Source organism: Crotalus tigris, unplaced genomic scaffold, assembly GCF_016545835.1.
Source record: "Crotalus tigris isolate CLP2741 ecotype Arizona unplaced genomic scaffold, ASM1654583v1 scf7180000024376.1991246, whole genome shotgun sequence".
NCBI lineage: Eukaryota > Metazoa > Chordata > Lepidosauria > Squamata > Viperidae > Crotalus > Crotalus tigris.
This window is the reverse complement of record NW_024100546.1, coordinates 97,351-122,708: the sequence shown is the minus strand read 5'-3', so window position 1 is coordinate 122,708 and position 25,358 is coordinate 97,351. Positions and strand designations below refer to the sequence as shown.

General features: G+C 38.6%; 1 protein-coding gene across 1 annotated transcript; it reads right to left on the bottom strand.

The window, feature by feature from the left end:
* Positions 1–4,452: 4,452 nt before the first annotated feature.
* On the bottom strand, positions 4,453–24,174 carry LOC120301325 (vomeronasal type-2 receptor 26-like). The gene is made up of 6 exons (XM_039328434.1): positions 24,086–24,174; positions 22,124–22,252; positions 20,548–21,295; positions 16,304–16,531; positions 5,835–5,961; positions 4,453–5,354 (listed from the first exon to the last, which is right to left on the bottom strand). Exons 1-6 carry the CDS (start codon positions 24,172–24,174, stop codon positions 4,453–4,455), a joined length of 2,223 nt encoding a protein of 740 aa, XP_039184368.1.
* Between the last annotated feature and the right edge of the window lie 1,184 nt (positions 24,175–25,358).

Below are 25,358 nucleotides of genomic sequence, written 5' to 3'. Positions count from 1 at the left end.
GATTGTGCCTTTGTGACCTCTCCATGATTGTGGATCCCAGGGGGCACCTTGGTTTACCGAGGAGCTATGGGAGATGAAGCGTCAGAAGAGATGTCTAGAGTGATGCTGGAGGGTTAGTAACTCCGAATCTGACCGGACACTTCTAAGAGCCTATATTAGGACTTATTTAGTGGCGATACGAGCGGCAAAATGTTCGCATTTTTCCGCACTTATTGCATCTGCAGAATCCCGCTCCGCCACCCTGTTTAGGATGACCCATTCCCTACTTAACATTTGGGAAGCTGGGGAGCCCTTACAGGGTAGAGCGGAGGAATTTGTGCAATTCCTATCAGACAAAATCGCTCGGATTCGGACAGACCTAGACTCCGATTGTCAGGACCTTCTGAGATGACTAGGGCAGGTCTTAGCTCAGTTTTATGGGATGAATTTGAGTCTGTGACCACTGAGGATGTTGACAGAGCGGTGGGAGCAATGAGTGCCTCCACTTGTTTATTGGAACCATGTCCTTCCTGGTTGGTATCGGCTGCCAAGGAGGTGACACGAGGCTGGCTCCAGGGGTTGATCAACGCTTCATTGAGGGAGGGCTCTTTCCTGCAATCCTTGAAGGAGGTGGTTGTGAGGCCCCTTCTCAAGAAGCCTACCCTGGACCCAGCTGACTTAAATAACTTCCGTCCGTCTCCAATCTCCTCTTTGTGGGGAAGGTTGTAGAGAGAGTGATGGCACTCCAGCTCCGACAGTCTCTGGATGAAGCGGATTATCTAGACCCTTTTCAATCTGGCTTCAGGCCCGCTTCAGCACAGAAACCGCTTTGGTCGTGCTGATGGATGATCTCTGGCGGGCCCGAGACAGGGGTTATTCCTTTGTCTTGGTGCTACATGACCTCTCAGCAGCTTTTGATACCATCGATCATGGTATCCTTTTGCGATGGCTTGAAGAGGTGGGAGTGGGAGGCACCATTTTATGGTGGTTTTCCTCCTACTTCTCTGGCCGGTCGCAATCGGTCTTGGTGGGTGGGCAGAGGTCAACCCCGAGGCCCCTTGAATGCGGTGTGCCACAAGGGTCGGTCCTCTCCCCCCTCCTATTTAACATTTATATGAAGCCACTGGGTGAGATCATCAGACAGCATTTGGTGAGGTTTCATCAGTATGCTGATGATACCCAGTTATATATCTCCTCCCCGAGCTCTCTCAGTGAAGCGGCCGATGTGATGGGCCGTTGCCTCGAAGCCGTGAGGGTCTGGATGGGGGTTAACAGACTCAGGCTCAATCCTGACAAGACCGAGTGGCTTTGGATGTTGCCTCCCAAGGACCATGTCGACTGTCCAGTGTTGACTCTTGCGGGGGAAAATATACCCCCTTCGGAGCGGGTTCGCAACTTGGGTGTCCTCCTTGATCCACAGCTGAATTTGGAACATCATTTGACGGCTGTGGCTGGGAGGACCATTGCACAAGTTTGTCTGTTGCACAGTTGCGACCCTACCTGGACCAGGAGGCTCTCCCTACAGTCACTCATGCCCTCATCACCTCACGTCTGGACTACTGCAATGCACTCTACATGGGGCTAGCCTTGAAAAGTATTCGGAGACTATAGTTGGTCCAGAATGCAGCCGTGTGAGTGATAGTGGGTGCTCCTTGATACACCCACGTTACACCTATCCTCCGTGAGCTACACTGGTTGCCTATTGGTCTCTGGGTCCAATTCAAGGTGTTGGTTATTACCTTTATAGCCCTATATGGCTCAGGGCCAGGCTATTTGCGAGACCACCTACTACCTCATAGTTCCCTTCGTCTGGTTAGATCCCACAGGCTGGGCCTCCTTCAGGTCCCGTTGGCCAAGCAGTGCCATTTGGCGGGGCTGCGGAGGAGGGCTTTCTCTGTGATGGCGCCCACCTCTCAGAACCAGCTCCTCCTGGAGATTAGGACCACTCCCAACCTGTTGGTTTTCCGTAAGCTGCTTAAGACCTCGCTTTTCCGGCAGGCCTGGGGTTTATAAAATCTGACCCCTGGATGACTGTTCTTGTGCTGTTTGTTTTGTTATGTTTTATGTGTTTTTATTGTTAGCCACCCAGAGTCCTCCGGGAGTGGGGTGGCTTATAAATTTTAAAAATAAATAAATAAATAAATAAATAAATAAATAAAATGTCTGTTGCTAGGTGAGATAGTTGTTAAGTGAGTTTGCCTCATTTTACAACCTTCTTTGCCACAATTGTTAAGTGAATCTGGCTTTTGCAATGACTTGGCTTGTCAGAGGGTCACAAAAGGGGATCACATGAACCGGCACACTGCAAGCATGATAAATATGAGCCAGTACCAAATGTCTAAATTTTTAGTGTATGGCTGTGGTCATAAGTGTTTAAGTCAGTCATAAGTCACTTTTTCCCAGCGCTGTTATAATTTTAAATGGTCACTAAATGAACTGTTGTAAGTCGAGGACTATCTGTAGAGAAAAATCAGGGAGGCAACAACTTGAAATTGTTTAAATCAGACAGTTTTTTCAGAAAGCCATTTGGCTAATCTGCAGTATGGACCAGCAAGCATTTTTAGAGGGTAGAAACAACCTCCATATCACCCTAGTGATATCCTGCACTTTTTCTTGTTCTACCTTCAAAGTAATATTTTGTGGTTTTGTGGGTTTGTTTGTTTGTTTGCTTATGGTAGGTATCACATCATGATTTTTTCTAGGCCACCGTCTTTAGTCTGGCTATTTTGGTGAGGCACTAATGTCCCTCACCTCATTTTCTAAGTTTTTTTTAAATACAGTCTCCTGTACTTTTCTTGGTTCTTCTTCTTGAAATAACTGTTATAACATGGTTAATACATGGAAGGAAAAATACTTAGTTTCAAGTTTCTACTGAGTTTTGAATTAGATGCACTTTGCCTGTGAGTCCAGTGTTATAACCATTATGCCAGCAAGAAAGACTTTCTGTAAAAGTAGCTTCAACACGCTTCCTTGAGAAACAACTGAGGAAATGCAGGAAACAGTTTTTGTTTATTATTTATTTAGTTTTTTCTAAAGCTATTTTTATTTATATTTATTTATTTTTATGCTTTCTGAATGATGACAAAAAAGAACAAAGCACAAAGGTAATAACAGTGCAAATATTATTCAAGTATGTATATTTTTCTAATATATTTATATGACTACCATTTTTGTTTGTGTGTTAATCCACAGTATATTGTATAAATGAGTTCTATATTTCACTGCCATTTTTTTTTCCTGCTGGGTTTCATATTATTCTAGGGCTTGGCCTATGCCTAAAGTTTCACTTCTTGGTCAGATACTAATAGCCTCATTTTACTGTATATGCCGGTATATAAGGCGACTTCTGCGAGCGCTAAAATCGGCGCCAAAGATGGGGGTCGTCTTATACGCCGAGTCATCTTATACGCTGGAAATACTGGTAGTTTCCGTCGTATAAGATGACGTTCTAGGAATGCGGCTCGGCGATAAAGACGGGGGTCGTCTTATACGCCGGGTCGCCTTGTACGCCGGCATATACGGTACTTTCCAAGCTTTTCCTTTACTGTGTATTGTTTTCTCTTAGCTCTTCTTATTGAAATAATTTTTATAACACAAGAAATTTTTTACAGAACATTACTGGTTCAGAATCAGCTAATTCAGGGAAAGAAAAATATTTGTTTCAAATTTCTTGTGAAGTTTGAATTGGGTATATTCTGCATGTGAGCCTATGATAGTAAGAAAAATATTCTGTAACAGTAGCTTCAGTTGTATTCACTGAGGAGAACTGATGAAATGTGGGAATATTTATTTTATTTTATTTGTCTGCTTCTTTTCTATTTCTGTTTATTTAATTTTATTGTTTTTAAATTAATAACAAAAAAAGAAAAAGGAGAAACCAAAGATAATAATGAAGGAGATATATAAGTGTCAGTTAGAAGAGAAAAAATGACATAGAAAGTGAAAGAAATATAACAAAGGAAAAAATGTATCAAATGTAATTATAACCATAAATAATTAGAATATTATATATATTTTTAATGCAAATAGTATTCAAATATGTATAACTTTCTAATACATTTGTATGACTATCATATTTAACATACAATATTTCATCAACATAAGTCCCATATTTCATTAAAATCATCTGTCTAAAGATTTAAATCCAATTCCCTCATAAATGGCAACTGCAGTGAGATGTTCTATCCATTGAGTAAATGGAGTCATATACTTATCTTTCCAATGATGCAATATTAGTTTTTACCCATAATAAGAGCACAGAGAATCCATTTATGTTGTCTGGGTGTCAAAATACATGTACTAGGCCTATTGTTCAAAATATTACTTTCTGAAAATTTTAACTATTGTTGCACAATCATATTTATATACTCCATTACATTATCCTGATTAATATTTTTAAAAGTAGTACTCTATGTCATGTTGCATGGAATGTATGTAATAGATGTGTCTGGCTGAGACAGCTTTCTTGCTTCTTCAGTGGTTTCTCCATTTAAGTTGCTCTCGGTTGTTCAGTTCAGGCCTGACAACAATAATGTACCATTTGGGGAAAAATATGAAACTCAGCAATCCAGCACTGGAAGCTAAAATAGAGAAAATCTCCACAGCAACCATGTATTTTCCTTTGGTGCTCAGATAGGTTGGAACAAATGATAACCACACACTGCAGAACACTAACATGCTGAAAGTGATAAATTTGGCTTCATTGAAAGTATCAGGTAAATTCCTGGCAAAAAAAGCTACTATGAAGCTGGCAATGGCTAAAAAGCCCATGTAGCCAATCACAGTGTAAAACATGATAGGAGATGCCTCATTACATTGCAGGGTAATTTCACCCATTCCTGAGTGCATATTAGCATCTGGGAATGGGGGACTAGTTGAAAGCCACATGGTACAAATGCCTACTTGAAGAAGAGAACATGAAATAACAATGGAACTGGCCAGCCCTTTCCCCATCCATCTAGTCCTCTTTGTCCCTGGTTGGGTGGCCATGAATGCCAGAACCACAGTGATGGTTTTGGCCAATACTGAAGAAACAGCCACTGAAAAGACAATGCCAAAAACTGATTGCTGCAGGACACATATCACTTTCTGAGGTTGCCCAATAAAAAGCAATGTAGAAAGGAAGCAAAGCAGAAGAGAGATAAGAAGAGTGAAAGTGAGGTCTCGGTTATTGGCTTTGACAATGGGAGTATTGTGATATAGTACAAATGTTTTTAGCAAAATAGCAGTGATCAGAGCAAGGAAAAGAGCTGCAGTTGCTAAACCCATCCCCATAGGTTCTTTATAGGATAAAAAGGTTACAATTTTGGGGATGCAGATATTCTGATATTTGTTTGGATAAAGTTCATCTTTGCACTCAACACAATCAGGCATATCTGGAAAAGAGAAGTTTAGCTTTAGTTATACCAATGTCTTATAGTGAAATTGTAAAATTGATAAATGTTAATCAAGAATCGAAGAGTGAGGAAATAGAGAGATTTTCCATCAAAAGTATTCTTTCCTCGAGAGATGATCCATTGCTATATGAGCCTAATTTTGCCTTATCTGTATTGCAATAGAAATGTACTCATTTCTACTCTGAGTGTACTGATTTCTCTATTTCACCTCTCTTTTCCCAACACTGGAAACACTGCAGGAATACATTAATTAAGAGGGTGATGGTCTTTACCATGAGCATCCGTTGACCACGAATTAGGATTAATCTATCCAAACCTTAACAACTCAGATCTGCTAGTATTTTCCTGAGCTACCGAGATAGGGAACATAGGCATATGAAGCAAGATGATAGGAATCATCTTGTACATTCATTCTTTTGGTAACTACCATGCTTTTAAAAAATGGAGTATACTTCTTACCTTCCCACTCAGAAATTTTGCCTTCTGGGCAGGGACTGCAATCATAGCAGCAGAAGAGCTCCCCTTCTTTCTTTTGCTTCCTGTAACCAGGTTGGCACTTGTCATTACAAACTGAGAGAGGTTGCACCTAATTCACCAAGAAAGTAAAAATCATAAACTAACATAAAACTTCACAATGACAAGTTTAGAATTCTTACAGATTACAGCACAACATGACATGCAATTACCTATTACTGGACAGATTCTATAATGGTATAGTGCTATGGAGTGGTATATAAGTCTAAATACTATTGCTATTGCTGTAGGTCAAAATACTCTGGCCCCAAATTCTCCTATCTGTATGTGTTGCATAACCTAGTCCAGTGGTTCTCAACCTTTTTAATGCCGCGACCCCCAACCCGTCGTAAGTCGAGGACTATTCAACCGGTCATAAGTCGAGGACTACTCAACTGGTGCAACACCGTTTGCAGAATGGGACTTTTGGTAGGCTCAGCCAGGCAGAGACAGCTTGGACAATTCTTATTGGCTTTTGAAAGCCAATAGAATTAGACTCTATTCAAGAGAGTCTATTCTATTGGCTTTCAAAAGCCAATAGAATAAAAGGGAGTAGCACAGCTAAGGAAAAGGGGAGGGGGGAATGGCGGACTGCGTTGTTTGGCGACCCCCGTGAAATGGTCGTTCGACCCCAAATGGGTCCCGACCCACAGGTTAAGAACCACTGACCTAGTCTAACCATAGGAATAACACTGATTCATTTGCTTATCTGCTTGCTTGTTTTGGTTTTGGCTTTCATTTTTATTTTCTTTATTTAAATAAACAGAAGAAAAAGAAAAAAAATAAAATAGGAAAAAAGAATTAAGAATAAAAAGAATTAAAAAAGGTAATTTTGATATTTTTGGCCCTTCAACATTCTTTTACGAGATACAATTTTACTGCCATTAAAGATGGGAATTGTAAGATATGTAGCTTTTCTAAAGATGTATATTTTCTTTATTTAAAAAAGTATTATGTGCTAAATCTGAGAAATCTGAAGATATACATGTTTTTATCAACCTGAAACTAGAATTCTAATAATAACAATAACAAATAAAAAAACCAGGTTGTTTGAATATACTGTGGATTGGTATACAACATTTATTAATATTCTTTTGTATCTGATACATGAATTTTATCTAGTGTGTATCCATACAAATCATTTTTGCAAAGTGATATTGTGTATATTAGTTATGGAAAAACCTTGTAAAAGTGTGTATCTTATGTCCTAATTAGATGTTCCTAGACAAATACTGAAGCTGAAGCTCAAATTCTTTCACCACCTAATGAGAAGAGACAACTCATTGGAAAAGACTCTGATGTTGGGAAAGATTAAAGGCAAAAGATGAAAGGGATGACAGAGAATGACATAGTTAGTGTCATCGATGCAATGAATTTGGGCAAATTCCAGGAGACAATAGAGAATAGGGGAAGCTGGCATGATATGTTCTGTGGGATCATGAATACACAACTTAATGACTGAACAATAACAAAAATTAGATTCTGATTTAATAGATGAATGTAGTTTCTTCAGTAGTTAAGAATTATCAAATGAACTTTATGACAAGTAGATATATTTCAGAATACATATGGCTGATAGTATATTTGATTGAATTCAACAAAAACAGAAAAAGCAAAACTGTAAACTGGATAATATACAGTAAGTATGTTTCCAGAGCCAACTTGATTTCATAAAGGAATTATAAAGTTGATCTAAATTCTCTATTAGACCCCCAAATGGAAAGTAAAAATCAGAAATCATTCCTCATCTCCCTTTCTTATTCTAGAGTTGTAACAAGCAAGTATCTTAACTTATTTTTATTTTATTTTATTTAGGTATTCATGTAATTATTTATTAGATTTATATACTGCCTTTATTTTATGTAATATAAGGGTTCTTACCTCTTGAAAATCTCTTGGGCCAGCATTAAAATCACAAATGAATTTAGAAATTATACAGAATGAAGGTAATGTTTGAAAAAAATGGAGGAGGAGGAGGAGGAGGAGGAGCAGGAGGAGCAGGAGGAGGAGCAGGAGGAGCAGGAGGAGGAGGAAGACATCAGATCCATTTTGGAACCTAAGATTTAAGGTGTTCTCCAATCCACAAATGATGCTTTGAAATAGATGAGACTATAGCATGTCTATTCTTGGCTCCCTTAAGAGGAAGAGGCCTCCCAGAGAGCCACATGAGAGAAGAATCTGCAGATGGTTGAGCAGCACAACCATGAAACAGATGAGGGGAAGCACACCTATTGGATGAAGATGAACCAGTTTAGTGATTTGGTAAGCAAACTCAGGAATATACCACAGATTTGGAGCTCATGCATGTTGGACAAAAATCCTCACATGCTAATGCATATGCATCCATTGCTATTTAGAAGCAGTTTTTTTCCCCCATGGGTGAATTGAAGTCTCTATTTCATTCTTGAGTCAGCAGATTAAGTAGCAGCATAAACATTGCAGGTCCTTAACAGAATAACAGAGTTGGAAGTCTTCTAGTCCAATCCCCTGCTCAGGCAGGAAACCCTATACCATTTCAGACAAATGGTTGTTCAATCTCTTCTTAAAAATTTCCAGTGTTGGAGCATTCACAACTTCTGGAGGCAAGTCGTTTCACTGATTAATTGTTCTAATTTTTAGGAAATTTCTCCTTAGTTTTAGGTTCTTTCTCTTCTTGATTTGCTTTTCTATGTGCTCTTTCCTTGTCCTATCTCTTGGCTGTTCTATGCTGAATAGGGTTTTCCTAATTTGTCTGATGTGACAAGCAAGATGATTCAAACCCTCTCGCTTTGTTGCTCTTCCCCCTTTGGGGATCACCAGCCAGAAGGGAAAACTTCTGTCAGTGCTATATCAGCGAGAATAGGATGGGTTTGGCTGTAGGCCTCTTCTAGGTCTTCTCTTTCTTTGCTCCTTCTCTTACACTTACATCCCATTGGGTCATTAATCAAGAGGAGTTGTTTTCATTTTAAACAAACAGGAGTCATGAAGGGACCTGAATCCCAAGTTTTATTTAAGATTTCCTTTCCTTCCTTATTTAGTTATTATAATCCTGCCATTTACCTGAAGCTCAAAGCTGTACTTTTGAGCTTTTATATATATATATATATGTAAAACACAAAAAATGATACCAGACCCACACTCACAAAAACCATACAGGATGTCACCACCACACATCCACGCAAAAAGCAAACCCAAAGCCACACCGATGATAAGGCACGACCACAAACCAGAAGCCAGACCACAGCTGCATCATTAGCCACTTTAAACCCCTCCAATCCGTACATGAAGCAAACTGACACCCTCCATGAAGATGAGGCACGACCACGAACGCGAAGCCAAAAAATAACAAGGCAGCCCAAAATCTTAAACCCCCCTGCAACTCAGACTAACCTGAGCACAACCAAACAGAACACTCCCCCAGCCAATCAGAGCACAGCCAACCCCCAGCCAATCAGAGCACAGCCACGCCCCTAACCAATCAGAACACACCTCCACCCAATCAGAACACAGCCAAGCTCCCACCCAATCAGTTCATACCCCCACTGGCAGTTAAAAGGAAGAAACAGCTAAGACCACACATTGCTGCTCGAGGCACGAAGCTGAAAGCACCAGCCTGAAGATGACGAATGGGACTTCGTCGAAACGTCGCCAAGACACTTCCAATTTTACGTGGGAGAAAACCCGAACAACCAAAGACCTACATACAAACACCTGCGAAAACCTCAGAAAACAAATATCGAACCTCTACGGGGAGGAAATCCACCATCTGACCAGGACCTATGAAAAACTTGAAGTCCAAAGAGCTTTCATTTTATGCGACCTCGCATTCCTATGCAACTGCCGAGATCAAAATCTAATCCCCACATGTTTCCAACTGAAATTCCACTCCAACTCTGCAGCCACCAAACGGATCCTGAAAAGAACAGAATTGGCCCTAATCAGAAATGAACTTCACAGAAAAAGATTCCTCCTAGACCGAATTAACAAAGATCTCCTCACACTCCACCTCAAACTCAGCAACAAGATCCACCCCGCACTTTGGGACAAATCCAAACAACTCGCCATCTGGAGAGCCGAAACACAGACCACCCTCAAGACAGATACACACACCAACAAACTCCGAAGACTACAAGAATGCCAGAAACAAACCCATCCTCCCTCACAGCCACACATGAAACAAACAGTGCATAACATCTCAGATAGGATCCTCACCAAAGCCAAAACCAATGTCCTTTCCAAAGGATTCAACTTTGTAGTCGCTCCCAAACACATCCCCACTGAAACCATTATATGTGGAGTTGAAACCAGCCTGACTAAAATCAACCCTGATGACGCTAACAGAATCAGACTCGAAATCACCAACATTCTCTGCACCAGCAAGCCACCCAAAAGCAACTTACCCAAAGAGGAACAGACAGCACTACGTAACCTGAAAGAAGACACCAGCATAATAATCCTACCAGCAGACAAGGGCAACGCCACGGTGGTTATGAACACATCTGACTACCAAACCAAATTAACCAACCTACTCCAAGACTCCACATACAAACCCCTAAATACAGATCCCACCACCTACCTGGAAAAAACCACCAGATCCAAAATAAAAGCCTCCCCCATTAGCGAAGAGATCCAGCAAAGAATCATTCCCAGAGAGAAATCATCCAGATGCCCAAACTCTATGGTCTCCCCAAGATACACAAAGAAGGAACCCCACTCAGACCTATAGTCAGCTCCATAGGCTCACCTCTACAAAACCTAGCCAAATTTCTCGCCAAACAACTACAGCCCTATGCAGAATCCATCACCTCACACGTAAAAAACTCATTCCAGTTTATAGAGATCATAAAGAAACAAAACTTACAGCCCAGAGACCTACTCATGAGCTTCAATGTCATATCCCTCTTCACCCAAGTGCCTATCAAAGAAGTCTTGACAGCTATCCAGAACAAATATAACACCCCAAACACATCTTAGATCTGACCAACCACTGCCTATCCAACACATACTTCATCTATAATGGACAAAAATACAAACAGAAGGAGCACCCATGGGATCACCCCTCTCACCTGTCATTGCCAACCTCTACATGGAACACTTTGAAACCCAAGCTCTAGAAAAATCGGATCACAAACCCAAACTCTGGCTCAGATATGTAGACGACACCTTCATAATCTGGCCACATGGGAAAGAAAAACTGGACAACTTCCTCACACACCTCAACAGCCTACACCCCAAAATACAGTTCACCATGGAAACAGAAGCTAACAACCAACTTCCCTTCCTGGATGTCTTAGTCTACAAGAAATCCAATGGCTCCCTAGAACATACCATCTACCAAAAGAAAACACACACAAACCGCTATCTGCACGCTCTCTCACACCACCACCCAGCACAGATCAACTCTGTAGCCAAGACACTCATCTCCAGAACAAAACGCTTAGCTGACGAACAACACCTAAAAACCGAACTACACACTCTCACCAATGTACTAACATCCAATGGATTCCAAAGAAATAAGATTACAAACCTAATCCAAAAAGAAACCCCCACTAAAATCCAAGACAAAGAACAAGAAAACGGCAAAGCCCTCCTCCCATACATAAAAGGCACCACAGACAGAATCAGTAAGATCCTCCATAAACACAACATCAAAACAGCATTCTGCACAAACAGAAAAATATCCACCATCCTTAGAAACCCCAAAGATAAAATTGAATTAGAAAATCAAGGAGTATACGAAATCCCATGCACCACTTGTCCCACCACATACATCGGACAAACCAACAGAAGAATAAGTGCACGCATTGAAGAACATAAGAACTCAGTCAAAAAAGAGGAACCAACATCTTCCCTGGTCCAACACCTTAAAGCCACGGGACATGAAATTGACTTTAAAAATACCAGAACCATTGCCAAAAGTGAACATTTTTTTATTGAAATTTTTTAAGTTTTACAAAACAATTCCCTTCCCCAAACCCCCCCAACCCTCCCATACCCTCCCCAATCTCCCCAATCCTCCTATACCCTCCCCCAACCTTCCCAGAGCTGAGTACAGGCTTAGTTAAAATTTTTCAAAAAAACTTGAAACACATATAAATCCTAAGCAAATCTAAATACATTGATTAAACAAGTTATCTTCTCTTAAAAATAATAATAAAAAAAATATAATTACAATCATTAAACACATTATAATATACTCTAAACATTTTCTAATGTCATACTTATATTATTGTCCATCATTCTTTATAAACTCCCTCCAAAACACAAATTTAAACATTACTTAAAACATTAAAATTACCTTATACATATTTAAAGCAAAATGTTCCTTTAAATACTCCTTAGATATCTATACATACAATATAGAATCTAATCTCTCTCTCTTTCTTTATCCTAAAACACAAAAATAAACATATAAACATTCATTATACCATTAAGACAAAATACTCTTTTAAATACTCCTTAAATTGCTAAACTTAAACTTCTTATCTAAAATTTTCTTTCGATCTCCATAATCTTCTCTCCTCTTTACCAATAACCAATTCCATCCACAATGAACACATTCCTTATCAGTCTCTCTCGAAAGAAGTGCTTTGAAATCTGCCCTTAAAGGTTGCTCCAAAAAGTTTATAAATCTTGCTTCTCCCGCAGACTCAGAAACCAATACTTGTGAGGCTTCCTTAACCTCCTTCTTCTGTTGCTCCTTTTCTTTACGTTTATGTGTTGCACGGGTTGTCCTCTGCTCCTTCATCTCAACTTGTTGAGGCCCCTCGAACTGAGATCTCTCATTTTTCATAAATATAGGCTCTTCAGGCTGCAATTCTACCCTTAAAGGTTGCTCCAAAAAGTTTATAAATCTTGCTTCTCCCGCAGATTCAGAAACCAATACTTGTGAGGCTTCCTTGACCTCCTTCTTCTGTTGCTCCTTTTCTTTACATTTATATGTTGCACGGGTTATCCTCTGCTCCTCCATCTCAACTTGTTGAGGCCCCTCGAACTGAGATTTCCCAATTTTCATAAATATAGGCTCTTCAGACTGCAATTCTACCTTCTTCTCTTCCAAAGCTTTAAACGTAATAGATGGCGATGAACATACCCCCAGGACCGAAGTGTAAAACTCTTTTGCTTTACATACAGTATTAAGTCTATAACGTGTCCCCAGGTAATTCACCACCATTCCAGTCGGAACATCCCATCTGAACAAGATTCGCCTCTTTTTAAGTTCATCTGCTAAAAAAGCAAATTCCTTTCTTCTTCTTAAAATTGTAGATGGGATCTCCTTTAAAATTATAACATCTTGTGAAGCAATTTGAAACCTCTTCTTATAAAAAGCTTGTATAATTTTGTTGCGCAGGGATCTTTTCCCAAAATAAATTACCACATCTCTTGGCAAATTCCTTTGCTCTGCCACCACAGAATTAACTCTAAATGTTTTTTCAATTTCACTAAGTATTTCCTCTTTTTCTCTATTCAAAATCACAGCAAAGTCATTTGCAACCATCTCTCTCAGGTCTCCTTGCACAGACTCTCTCAAGCCTCTAATTCTTAAAGCATATTCCATTTGTCTATATTGAAGCATAAGAATCTCATCTTGAAAATTTTCCATCTCTTTTTCCATGCTTTCAAATTTTCCCTCCATCAGTTCCACTTTGTCTGTTACCTCTTCTACATGAAAGTTCAACTTTTCAAGAACAGAGGCAACTCCTTTTAAAGCCAAAACTATCTCTTGCCTCAAAATCTTATTATTTTCCTCTAAAATCTCTTTCATTTCTCCCCTAATTTGAGATATAGCATTTCCCATTATGTCTTGCAAATCCTTCACCATTATTAACTGTGCCAAAGAAGAGGGTGAAGCTATTGATTTAGGTTGTTGCGCTGGTAATAACACCGAAGAAGAAACCACCTTAGGAGCTGTAGGAGTTACTGAACGCTTTGGAGCCATCTTAAAAAATCTTTACTCCTTCTTAAAAATTACCCAAAAAAAGGAAAGAAAAAGTTAAGCAAAAGAAAAAGAGAGATTAACTCCAAAAAATCAAAAAATCCTTCAAAAGGAGATCATTATAATAAAAAGAAAAAAGCTAAAAAAAGAAAAGGGAAAGAGAAAAAAAATGATTAAATAAAAAAAATCCATTCCATTTTTTTAAAAGTACAAAAAACAAAACAAAAAAGAAATCCTTCAAGAAATAAAAAAAGTTAAACAAAAATAATAATCCTCCTAAAATCCAAACCCAACATCAAAAATCATTATAAATAATCAAGTCCACATTCCATTCCAGTCATTAAAAAAAAAAGACACCAAAAAGCCTTCCGATCACCATTTTACTTTCCCTTTCAACAAAAGAAAAAAACAAAAAGAGGGAATAAAAGTAAATCTTCAAACTTAAAATCCAAATAAAATCAGAAAAAGCAAAATCCTCTACTCAGCTCTGTCCGCTTTTAAAAAAAAACTCACCAGATCACTTTGATCGCGGAGGTGGTTGCAGCGGCTTGTTTTGTCCCTAGAGACAAAAACAGCTGGGAAGCGGAGACAGTCCAAACTCCGTGGGAGCACTCTTTTCACCCCCCAAAAGAAAACCTTGGGGTGCATAAGAGGCTCTACCACTATTCAGACGATCCTCTCCTCCCCCCCTTTGCCCAGGAGGGAGGTTTTGAACTGCAGAACAGCTGATGTCTGCTGTTCATAGCGGTTCTAACACTTACCCAGGAGGATAGCTACGAAGTAGCCGCCATCGCGCGTGCAGATCCACCGGCGCCAAAAGTGAACATTTTAATAACAGAATAATCAGAGAAGTCATCGAGATAGAAAAACGCCCACACAGCATGAACAAGTGAGATGATACCTCCCACCTACCAGCCATTTGGAAACCCACCCTTATTGACAAACAACTCCCTAACACAAAAAATGATACCAGACCCACACTCACAAAAACCACACAGGATGTCACCACCACACATCCACGCAAAAAGCAAACCCAAAGCCACACCAATGATAAGGCACGACCACAAACCAGAAGCCAGACCACAGCTCCATCATTAGCCACTTTAAACCCCTCCAATCCATACATGAAGCAAACTGACACCCTCCATGAAGATGAGGCACGACCACGAACGCGAAGCCAAAAAATAGCAAGGCAGCCCAAAATCTTAAAACCCCCTGCAACTCAGACTAACCTGAGCACAACCAAACAGAACACTCCCCCAGCCAATCAGAGCACAGCCAACCCCCCAGCCAATCAGAGCACAGCCAACCCCCCAGCCAATCAGAGCACAGCCAAGCCCCTAACCAATCAGAACACACCTCCACCCAATCAGAACACAGCCAAGCTCCCACCCAATCAGTTCATACCCCCACTGGCAGTTAAAAGGAATATATATATATATATATATATAATATATATAATATATATATATATATATATATATATATATATATATTATATATATATATATTCTGAGGTTTTCGTGGGTATTTGTATGTAGGTCTTTGGTTGTTCGGGTTTTCTCCCACGTAAAATTGGAAGTGTCTTGGCGACGTTTCGACGAAGTCCCATTCGTCATCTTCAGGCTGGTGCTTTCAGCTTCGTGCTTTGAGCAGCACTTTTACGTGGGAGAAAACCCGAACAACCAAAGACCTATATATATATATATATATATATATATATATATATATATATATATATATATATATAATGATATAGGTCAGGCTTAGTGACTTGAGTTCATCCAGGGAGACACAAATGACAATTTCCAGATTCCTCTATGCAATTTATGGGATGCAAATGACAGGGATGTTTGTATGTCCAGTATTTATTTCAGCCTTGAACTCCCATCCTATTACCTGAGCATTCGAGCCCCATTTCTCTCTTCTGCTAGATAAACTTTTCTTGCTCACAAACAAGTTTTAGAAAGACATTAAAATGGCAGTATGCAGTAAAGTTCAGACTAGATATGAGAAGTCTAAAACAGGTAATAAGCATCATTCTGTTCACTTTCACTGTCCAATTTGTAAAGACAATGACCTCAAAGAGGCAAACATGTAAACAAGCAATTACAATAGGCCTGAAGTGCCTGGGATCACATCTTGTGGTCAAAGAGACACTTAGAATTTCTTAGATTTGGCTCGCCAGATGTCTTTTGCAAGAGTTCAGACAGGAATGATTGGAGGAGTCTGAAGGGATCAGGCAAATGTGTCACAAGTATGCCTCAATCGATTCAATCAGAATAGAGCTGGAAAGGGTCTTGGAGACCTTCTAGTCCAACACCCTACTCAAGCAGGAGAAAAAGAAAAAGAAAAAGAAGGAGGAGGAGGAGGAGGAGGAGGAGGAGGAGGAAGAGGAGGAGGAGGAGGAGGAGGAAGAGGGGGTGGAGGAGGAGGTGGCTCACCCCTTTGTCAATTATACTATAGGGTGACTTCTCAAAGGTTGGAATTTATATCCTACCTGGTTAAACCAATAGTGCCATACAATGGGTTTTTCATTCATAATGACTTTTTGATGTCCTTGATGTTGAGAATTGATCATTCCAACTTTTACTCTAGTAAAAGAGTGGTTTGGAAACAAAACCCAGTTCATGACATCAAATGCTGTTAGAAAAATACCATGCTGATCAAAGGAAACTTTGTCCCCTATGGTATTATTAAAAGACACTTGTTTCAGAAAATGGAAGAGCTAGATGGAAAGGGAAATAAATGATTAATAAACTAAACAAGGGACTGAATATTTGTGAAAATATCCTCAAATTCAAAAGCTTATATGTACTCTAAGTACTTTTACTTGAGAAAAGATCCCTCAAATATAAGTCTCAAATCCAAACATTTCATATTCAATTGTCTGAAAGAGCAGTGATAATCATTAGCCTTAGCTAGCATGGCCAGTGATGAGAGTTGATAGTTCCACTCCAAAGGCATCTGACCAAACATAAATTTTATCATTCAGAAGTCAATTAAATGATTCTCAAAAATTATAGAGTTTGTGCTTGACAACTTCATAATGGAGAACTTTCATAGATTTTTGAGTGTAAAATCTAAGTGTAGATTTTATTCAATATTGATTCTTTGTGAAATATAAATACAGGAGGTAAAATGAGATACCCCTTTATGGATTACTGCCTTGTCATGGCGAAGGGGCTTGTTTAACTCAATGAAGCTATGAGCTATGCTGTGCAGGGCCACCCAAGACCAACAGGTCATAGCAGAGAGTTCTGCCAAAATGTGATCCACTGGAGAAGGAAATGGCAAACCACTCCAGTATCTTTGCCATGAAAACCGCATGGACAGTACTAAAAAGCAAAAAGATATGACGCTGGAAGATAAGCCCATCAGGTTGGAAGGTATCCAATATGCTACTGGGGAAGAGCAGAGGGCTATTACTAGTAGTGCCAGAAAGAGTGAAGTGACTGGGCTAAAGCTGAAAGGATGCTCAGCTGTGGATATATCTGGGGTGAAAGGAAAGTCCAATGCTGTAAAGATCTTTTCTCCATAGGAATCTGGAAAAAAAGATCCATGAATCAACACAAGCTAGACATAGTTAAACAAGAGATGACAAGACTGAACATCGACATCTTAGGAATCAGTGAACTAAAATGGACAGGAATGGGGAATTTAATTCAGAAGACCATCAGGTATACTACTGTGGGCAAGAATCCCTCAGAAGAAATGAAGTACCCTTCATAGTCAATAAAAGAATAGGAAAAGCAATATTGGGACACAATCCCCAAAATGACAGAATGATCTAAGTTCGAATCCAAGGCAAACCATACAATATCACAGTAGTCCAAATCTATGCCCCAACCACTGGTGCTGAAGAGGATGAAATTGACCGGTTCTATGAAGCCCTACAGCACCTTATAGAATTAACACCAAAAAAATGATGTCCTTATCATCATGGGGGATTGGAATGCTAAAGTAGGAAGTCAAAAGGTAACTGGAATAACAGGCAAGTTTGGCCTTGGAGTACAAAATGAAGCAGGGCCAGGCTGATAGAATTTTGTCAAGAGAATACGATGGTCATAACAAACACACTTTTCCAACAACCCAAGAGACAGCTCTACACATGGAAATCACCAGACGGTCAACACAGAAATCAGATTGACTATGTGCTCTGCAGCCAAAGATGGAGAAGCTCTATACAGTCAGTAGAAACAAGACCAGGAGCTGACTGTGGCTCAGATCATGAGCTTCTTCTTGCAAAATTTTGACTTAAATTGAAGAAAGTAGGGAAAAGCACTAGGCCACTCAGGTATAAACTAAATCATATTCCTGATGAATATGTAGAGTATTCAGTAGAGGTGACAAACAGATTGAAGGAATTAGATCTGATAGACAGAATGTCTGAAGAACTATGGATGGAGGTTCGCAACATTGTACAAGAGGTAGCAACTAAAACCATCCCAAAGAAAAAGAAATACAAGAAAGCAAAATGGCTGTTTGAGGAAGCTTTGCAAATAGCTGACGAAAGAAGGGAAGCGAAAGGCAAAGGAGAAAGAGAAAGATACACGCAATTGAATGCAGAATTCCATAGAATAGCTAGAAGAGATAAGAATGCCTTCTTAAATGAACAGTGCAAAGAAATAGAAGAAAACAACAGAATAGAGAGGACCAGAGATTTCTTCAAGAAAATTGGAGATATGAAGGGAATATTTCATGCAAAGATGGGCATGATAAAGGACCATAATGGCAGGGACCTAACAGAGGCAGAAGAAATTAAGAAGAGGTGGCAAAACCACACAGAAGAACTATACAATAACTAGCTTAATGTCCCAGATAATGACAATAGGGTGGTCACTGACTTCAAGTCAGATATCTTAGAATGTGAAGTGAAATAGGCCTTAGAAAATCTGAGGAACAACAAAGCTAGTGGAGGTGACAGTATTCCAGCTGAGTTATTCAAAATCTTAAAAGATGATGCAGCAAAAGTGCTACACTCAATTTGCCAGCAAACTTGGAAAACTCAGCAGTGGCCACAAGATTGGAAAAGGTCAGTTTACATTCCAATTCCAAAGAAAAGCAATGCCAAAGAATGTTCAAACTATTGCACCATTGCACTCATTTCACATGCTAGTAAAGTTATACTTAGAATCCTACAAGCTAAACTCCAGCAGTGTATGGATCAAGAACTACCAGAAGTACAGGCAGGATTTCGAAGAGGCAGAGGAACTAGAGATTAAATTGCCAACATACGCTGGATCATGGAGAAAGCTAGGGAGTTCCAGAAAAACATCTACTTCTGCTTCATTGATTATGCTAAAGCCTTTGATTGTGTGGATCACAACAAATTGTGACAAGTTCTTAAAGAGATGGGAGTACCAGACCATTTTATTTGTCTCTTGAGAAACCTATATGCAGGTCAAGAAGCAACAGTGAGAACTGGACACAGAACCACTGATTGGTTCAAAATTGGGAAAGGAGTCCAGCAAGGCTGTATATTGTTGCCCTGCCTATTTAACGTATATGCAGAGCACATCATGAGAAAGGCAGGGCTAGATGAATCAAAAGTTGGAATTAAGATTGCTGGGAGAAATATCAACAACCTAAGATATGCAGATGATACCACTCTATTGGCAGAAAGTGAAGAGGAACTAAAGAGCCTCTTGATGCGGGTGAAGAAGGAGAGTGCAAAGGTTGACTTGAAACTCAACATTAAGAAAACCAAAATCATGGCATCCAGCCCTTTCAATTCTTGGCAAATAGATGGATTAGTGACAGATTTTATTTTCCTGGGCTCCAAGATCACTTCAGATGGGGACTGCAGCCAAGAAATTAAAAGACATTTGTTCCTGGGGAGGAAAGCTATGGCAAATCTAGACATACTAAAAAGTGGAGACATCAACCTGCCAACAAAAGTGCATATAGTCAAGGCCATGGTTTTCCCAGTTGCAATGTATAGATGTGAAAGTTGGACCATAAGAAAGGCTGAGTGACAAAGAATTGAGGCCTTTGAACTATGGTGCTGGAAAAGACTCCTGTGAGTCCCTTGGACTTCAAGGCATTCAAACCAGTCAGTCCTAGAAGAGATCAACCCCGACTGCTCTTTAGAAGGGCAGATCCTGAAGCTGAAACTCAACTACTTTGGCCACCTAATGAGAAGGAAGGACTCACTGGAGAAGGGCCTAATGCTAGGAAAGATTGAGGGCAATAGAAGAAGGGGACGACAGAGAATAAGGTGGCTGGATAGACTCACTGAAGCAGTAGGCATGAACTTAAATGGACTCCAGAAGATGGTGGAGGACAGGAAGTCCTGGAGGAACATTATCCATGGGGTTGCAATTGGTTGGACACGAATTTGCAATTAACAACAACAACAAAATGAGATGTGAATATATTATTGAACACTATTATTGACCTCAGTGATTTATTGTAGGAACTAATTTTATTGTCAGTTAAATAAATATCAGAATTCACTTTTTTTTCCTTCCATAGTTTTCTCAAGGAATTTATGTGGAGAGATACAATGTTATAGGTACAAATGCAAATAAAAATGGATGCAATTTTTCAAATTTCTCTATTTTTGAAGCAACTGGGAAACATAAGATAGTAAAATAAACCGGGCTATGCTTCTATTGTAATCATAGTAACCCTTTCTACTTAAGATTGTCTTTAAAACATTACTAACAGAAGAATATTTATGGTATTAATGCCTACATCATTAAAAATAAAGCAGTAGTGGACTTTCCAAATTTACATTACCTCCCATGGCTTTTCAAGCAGAAATGTAAATCTCTCCTTCTCCACCATTCTTTTGTGTTTGAATTGGGATGAATACATGACATGCAAAGCATGAGCCACAGCAAAGACAGCATTATAGATGCTATAGCTATGTCCAGTAATGTTTTTTTCAAAATATTTTTCAGGAACATTCTCCAGTCTCTCTAGTCCAGAGCAGAAACCACTGTTTGTATGGTTCAAAACCCAGTTGGGGAAGGTGCAGCCAAAACCGTAAGACCAAAAGTCCCTTATGAAATAATCTTCTTTTGCATTGGAAGGCTTTCTATCCTGAATAAATTCCTGAAATCCTGGCAGCTCACTGGAATGGACAGCCAAGGATAAAGCACCATGGTAGACCTGCTTAGCAACTTTCAGTTCTTCTTCATTACCATAGTTTTTAAGCTCTAACTGGACAATCAAAATCCACACTTTACCCTTTATACTGTTTGTTATCTCACTGTCTTGTTCTATAGAAAGCAACCAGTCAAAAACCACAAGAGTGCGAAGATCACCAAACAGGAGAAATACATTGGCTGTGCTGGTCATGATTCTATTCCATATTGTAAATGCCCATTTCTTTATACCCCCAAAGTCAATATCCATGCCTACATTGTAGATTGTCTCTATAAAATCAAAGCAAATGCCATGAGTGGCAAATTCTGGAACCATAACTTGAAAAATCCATTCTGGATTAATTCCAGTTGCAGTGTAAAATCCAATCCAAGTCCACCTGAAAATGAGAAGTAATTGAAGAATTGCCCTATACTGATGGGCTTCATTTGGAACCATTTGATAGAAATATGGGGATTGGGTTTGATCCATCCTCACTGGAGCAGAGCCATAGGAGACCTAAATAGAATGGTAATTGAAGAAATGGCAAAGGAAAATTAATGTGTATATCTACTTGTTTTTATTATTAGTAGTAGTAGTAGTATTAGTATTAGTATCTCTGGGATCACACTTCAGTAAATGGACTAATTGTTGAAAAATAATATTGTCCAGAACAAAAATGTGGCAATTATTTGAGGAAAATTGCAGCTTTTGATAACAGTGGCCAACCAAAGTCACTCCAAGAGTGAGATGGGCAGCATATAAATTTAATTGTAAATCATGAATAAATAAATCATGATCAATTTTTAGGGCCACTCATCTTAAACAAACTGGCTTTGTGGAAAAGAAAATAATTAATTTTATATTTATATTGATTAGTTTTAAATATTATGAAGTGAGATGACTTTATACTAGCAACAATGAAAGATGTTTTAAGCTGACACTTCTTAAATTAGTTCTGTTACTATACAAATAAGTTCTATATATTTAAAAATACATCTATCCTTACTACATAAAGCATCAGGAGGGGAAAAAATAATCTTTAAAACCGAACATACATCCTACCTGAGGAATCTTGTAGATGCTAAAAATGTGTGGTATATGATGAGAAGATTCAATATCAAGCCCCTCAAGCACTGCAAGAAGATTGTCTTTACTATCACAGTGATAATTGGGGAGAAAATGCTTCTTTGGAGAAATAAGTTGCATTGCAGAACGAAAGGCCCACCTGGTATTGCTATGGCTATCATAGATATGGAATCCGAGGGTGATATTGGGTAGGATATGGGGATCTTCATTGATTTCCTTTATGGCAAAGACCAAGGCAAGAATATGCTGGTAGTTCTGAGTTATAACCCTACAGTGGGATTTCCATTATGTGTCAAACTAATTCAGCAACAAAATTATAAGCTATAATTTAAGAAGGATTTTTGGAACAAAATTTAGTCAACAAAACTACCTCACTGTGAAGAGCCAAAGCAAGTTAAATCAGTATATCAGTAAATATTTGGAACAGAGTATTTTAAAAACAAAGGAAAACTTACAGATTAAGGACATGATTTATAATTTTCTAATATACCTGCTTTTTTCCTTTCATCACAATTGATTTTAGAATTCATTAATATGTCAGTTGATATACCTCTGTTCCATTAGTGGGGAGCTATTATTGGCCAACCTACACAAAAGGCTGCTATCAGGGAACCCAAGACCTAAAGATTAGAGGAAGGCAAGGATGGATTCATTCTACACAATTGCCAAGAAATTTAGATGAGACATGTGAATTCTCTGATCAATGATTGTGAGTTAAATTAAACTTTACACACACACACACAATCTGATGGTTTTAAGTTTCTTATATATTTATTCCATTCTTATCATAGAAAAAAATCAAAAGTAGTAAATATATAAAGAGGAAACTGTGATGAGAAAACTGAATAATTATGTATCTTTTTTTTGGAAAAACATATTGTGCTTTCAAATTCTAACTTTTGAACAAAAAAAATGAATTAAGAGACTCTAGGTCCAAATGAATGAAACTGAATTCCCTAGTTGAAAGTTAAACATGCCTTATTGATCGTTTATCTACTTGAGTACCTAACTTTACATTGACTGAGCTAAGTATGTAACATTTGAGTTTAATTAAGCATATTTTAAGCACCAGCTATATAATTAATATTTCCTTGTAGAAGTAGGGGAGCAAAAATAGATTTGTAATCTGTACTCGATTTCAGCAATATAATCTACTCCATTCCTTGCTGCAATAAACCAAACCCATCAAGCTGCTCTTCTACATATCATTCTGCTCAGAAGCATACAGAATGCAAACCCAATTCCTTACAGGTAGCTTTCAGAGTATGTTGGAGGTGGCGGTTCATCAAAAAGTTTTGGACTGGAGACAAAGAAGGTATGAGAAACAAGGCCACCGACGAGTAAATCCCCTGGTTGAAGATACTTGTGAAAAATGAAATGATGATCCATAATTTGACAATTATTTTTTTTCTGCCATGCCATGTGAGGCAGTAGGAGAAAAAGTAACACTACTGCTATCAACATACTAAGTAGAAATTGACCTCTAAACTAACACAAATACCACAGACATTAAAAATCTCTATGAAAGCAATGGTGAGATTTGAATGAAAATTGAAATGTATATCCTTGAATTGATCTGACTGAAATCTGTCACTAATTTTTAAATCTAGATATATATATACACACACATACAATATATAAACTCAGAAAAATGAGTTTATATATTATGTCTAACCATACACACATATATACTTTTATTTTTGTCAACAAGTTTGATATTTGACAGCACAGAGACTGGAAAGCAGAGAAATAATTATAGGTCTTGGATAAATTATCTAGAATTGGCGAATCCTCTGTAGCATTGCTCTGTCTTCTCCTTGAAAGTTTATTACAACTGATGCAATGTGTAAATAAGACTTTTTTTGTGGCAGACTTTATTTCTATTAACTTGCATCACTCCAAAGAGATATTTTTCATCTTCTTGGAGACAAATGTAGACATTAGAAATTAGGCAAACATTTAGAGCAGTAATTCTTAAATATCTAAAATACTTGAATGACTGCAGCTATAATACATATATACACACTTACTTTGGGGTGGGCCCTTGCCATTAGCCCTTTCATCATCTTAACCAGCATTGTCATCAGCATTTTAAACTTACCTCGGTGAAACTATGGAAGGCTTACTAAGGCAGCCCTTCAGCTTTCTTTGATCTAATGTCTCAAATCTAATCATTATTATCTTGTTCATCCTATCATTCCTATCAATGCCATCATCATTTAAAGGCAAATGTGTGCCTTACTTCTATAATTTAAATGCCTTTGTTCCAATCTTCAATCCAAACACTCACTGGAACTGACAAAATAAAACCTGTTGTAAAAAACTAGGACTTACTAGGTTTAACAGGGGCATTTTGCTTCACTGAGCAAAGTACATAGTCAAAACAAAATTGTTAGAAGTGTCCCTTGCTTAAAATGGTGGTACCCATGCTGCTTTATTAGTTGGGGTGGGTTGCATTGTTGTCACTGCAAAGCCAAAGCACTAAATTGGAACTCATATATTTTAAGAAGTTTCATGGGCCATTCTGCCAATTTTCTTTCTATTAAAGGGTAGATTTGAGGAAGTAATCCAGTTGATAATGTCCATTGCAACTAATAACCTCTTCTTCTCATCAAAGGAGAGATGGTCTCCAGCACTGTTTCTGAATGAGACACTTCTGAGAAAGTGATGAAGCTGGATTGAAAAGGAAAATTCCATTCAAGTGTGATTTTCCTTCCTTTTCCCTGAAGGATTTCGCTTTCTTTACCTTTGGTGCCAAAGCACTAAATTGTAACTCGTCTATTTTACACAATTATATTAAATCTTACTTTGTCCAAAAACATTTAGGGCTTTTCGTGTATTTTTGCTAATGCCCACATTTAGGACATTCACAGTATCTCTGTCTCTCTCACACACATACTCCAATTCAATCAGTTAGTACGCACAGTCGTGTGTCTCACTTGGTTTTTCTTCTTTTTCTCTACCTTGCAGAATGAAGATATTGCCTAAACAAGAAACCTTTTCCCAAACTGTTTTATCCTCAGCTCAGCAGATCCCTAAAAAGTGCTAATGTATAGCTTGATGTATGTGTGCCCTATGTGTTCCTGTTTACTCTTTTCCTCTACAATAAATGTAAATAAATCCATTAATTATCTTCTGGTAAATTATTCTAGTGCAGAGGTAAGCACTAGGGGGGTAAGGGCACAGGAGTATGAAAAAAGAACTATAAGATTTTCTCTTTAACCAACTTCCCTGTAAATTCTGGAAGCTTTCCTCCTATTTGGGTTCACCTGGCAGTTTGGGGTCATATCCTTCTGATGCTATAAAGGAAAGGAAAAATGAATTAAAATCATAAGCACAGTAGTGGTCAAATGACTTTTCATTTAACAACCATT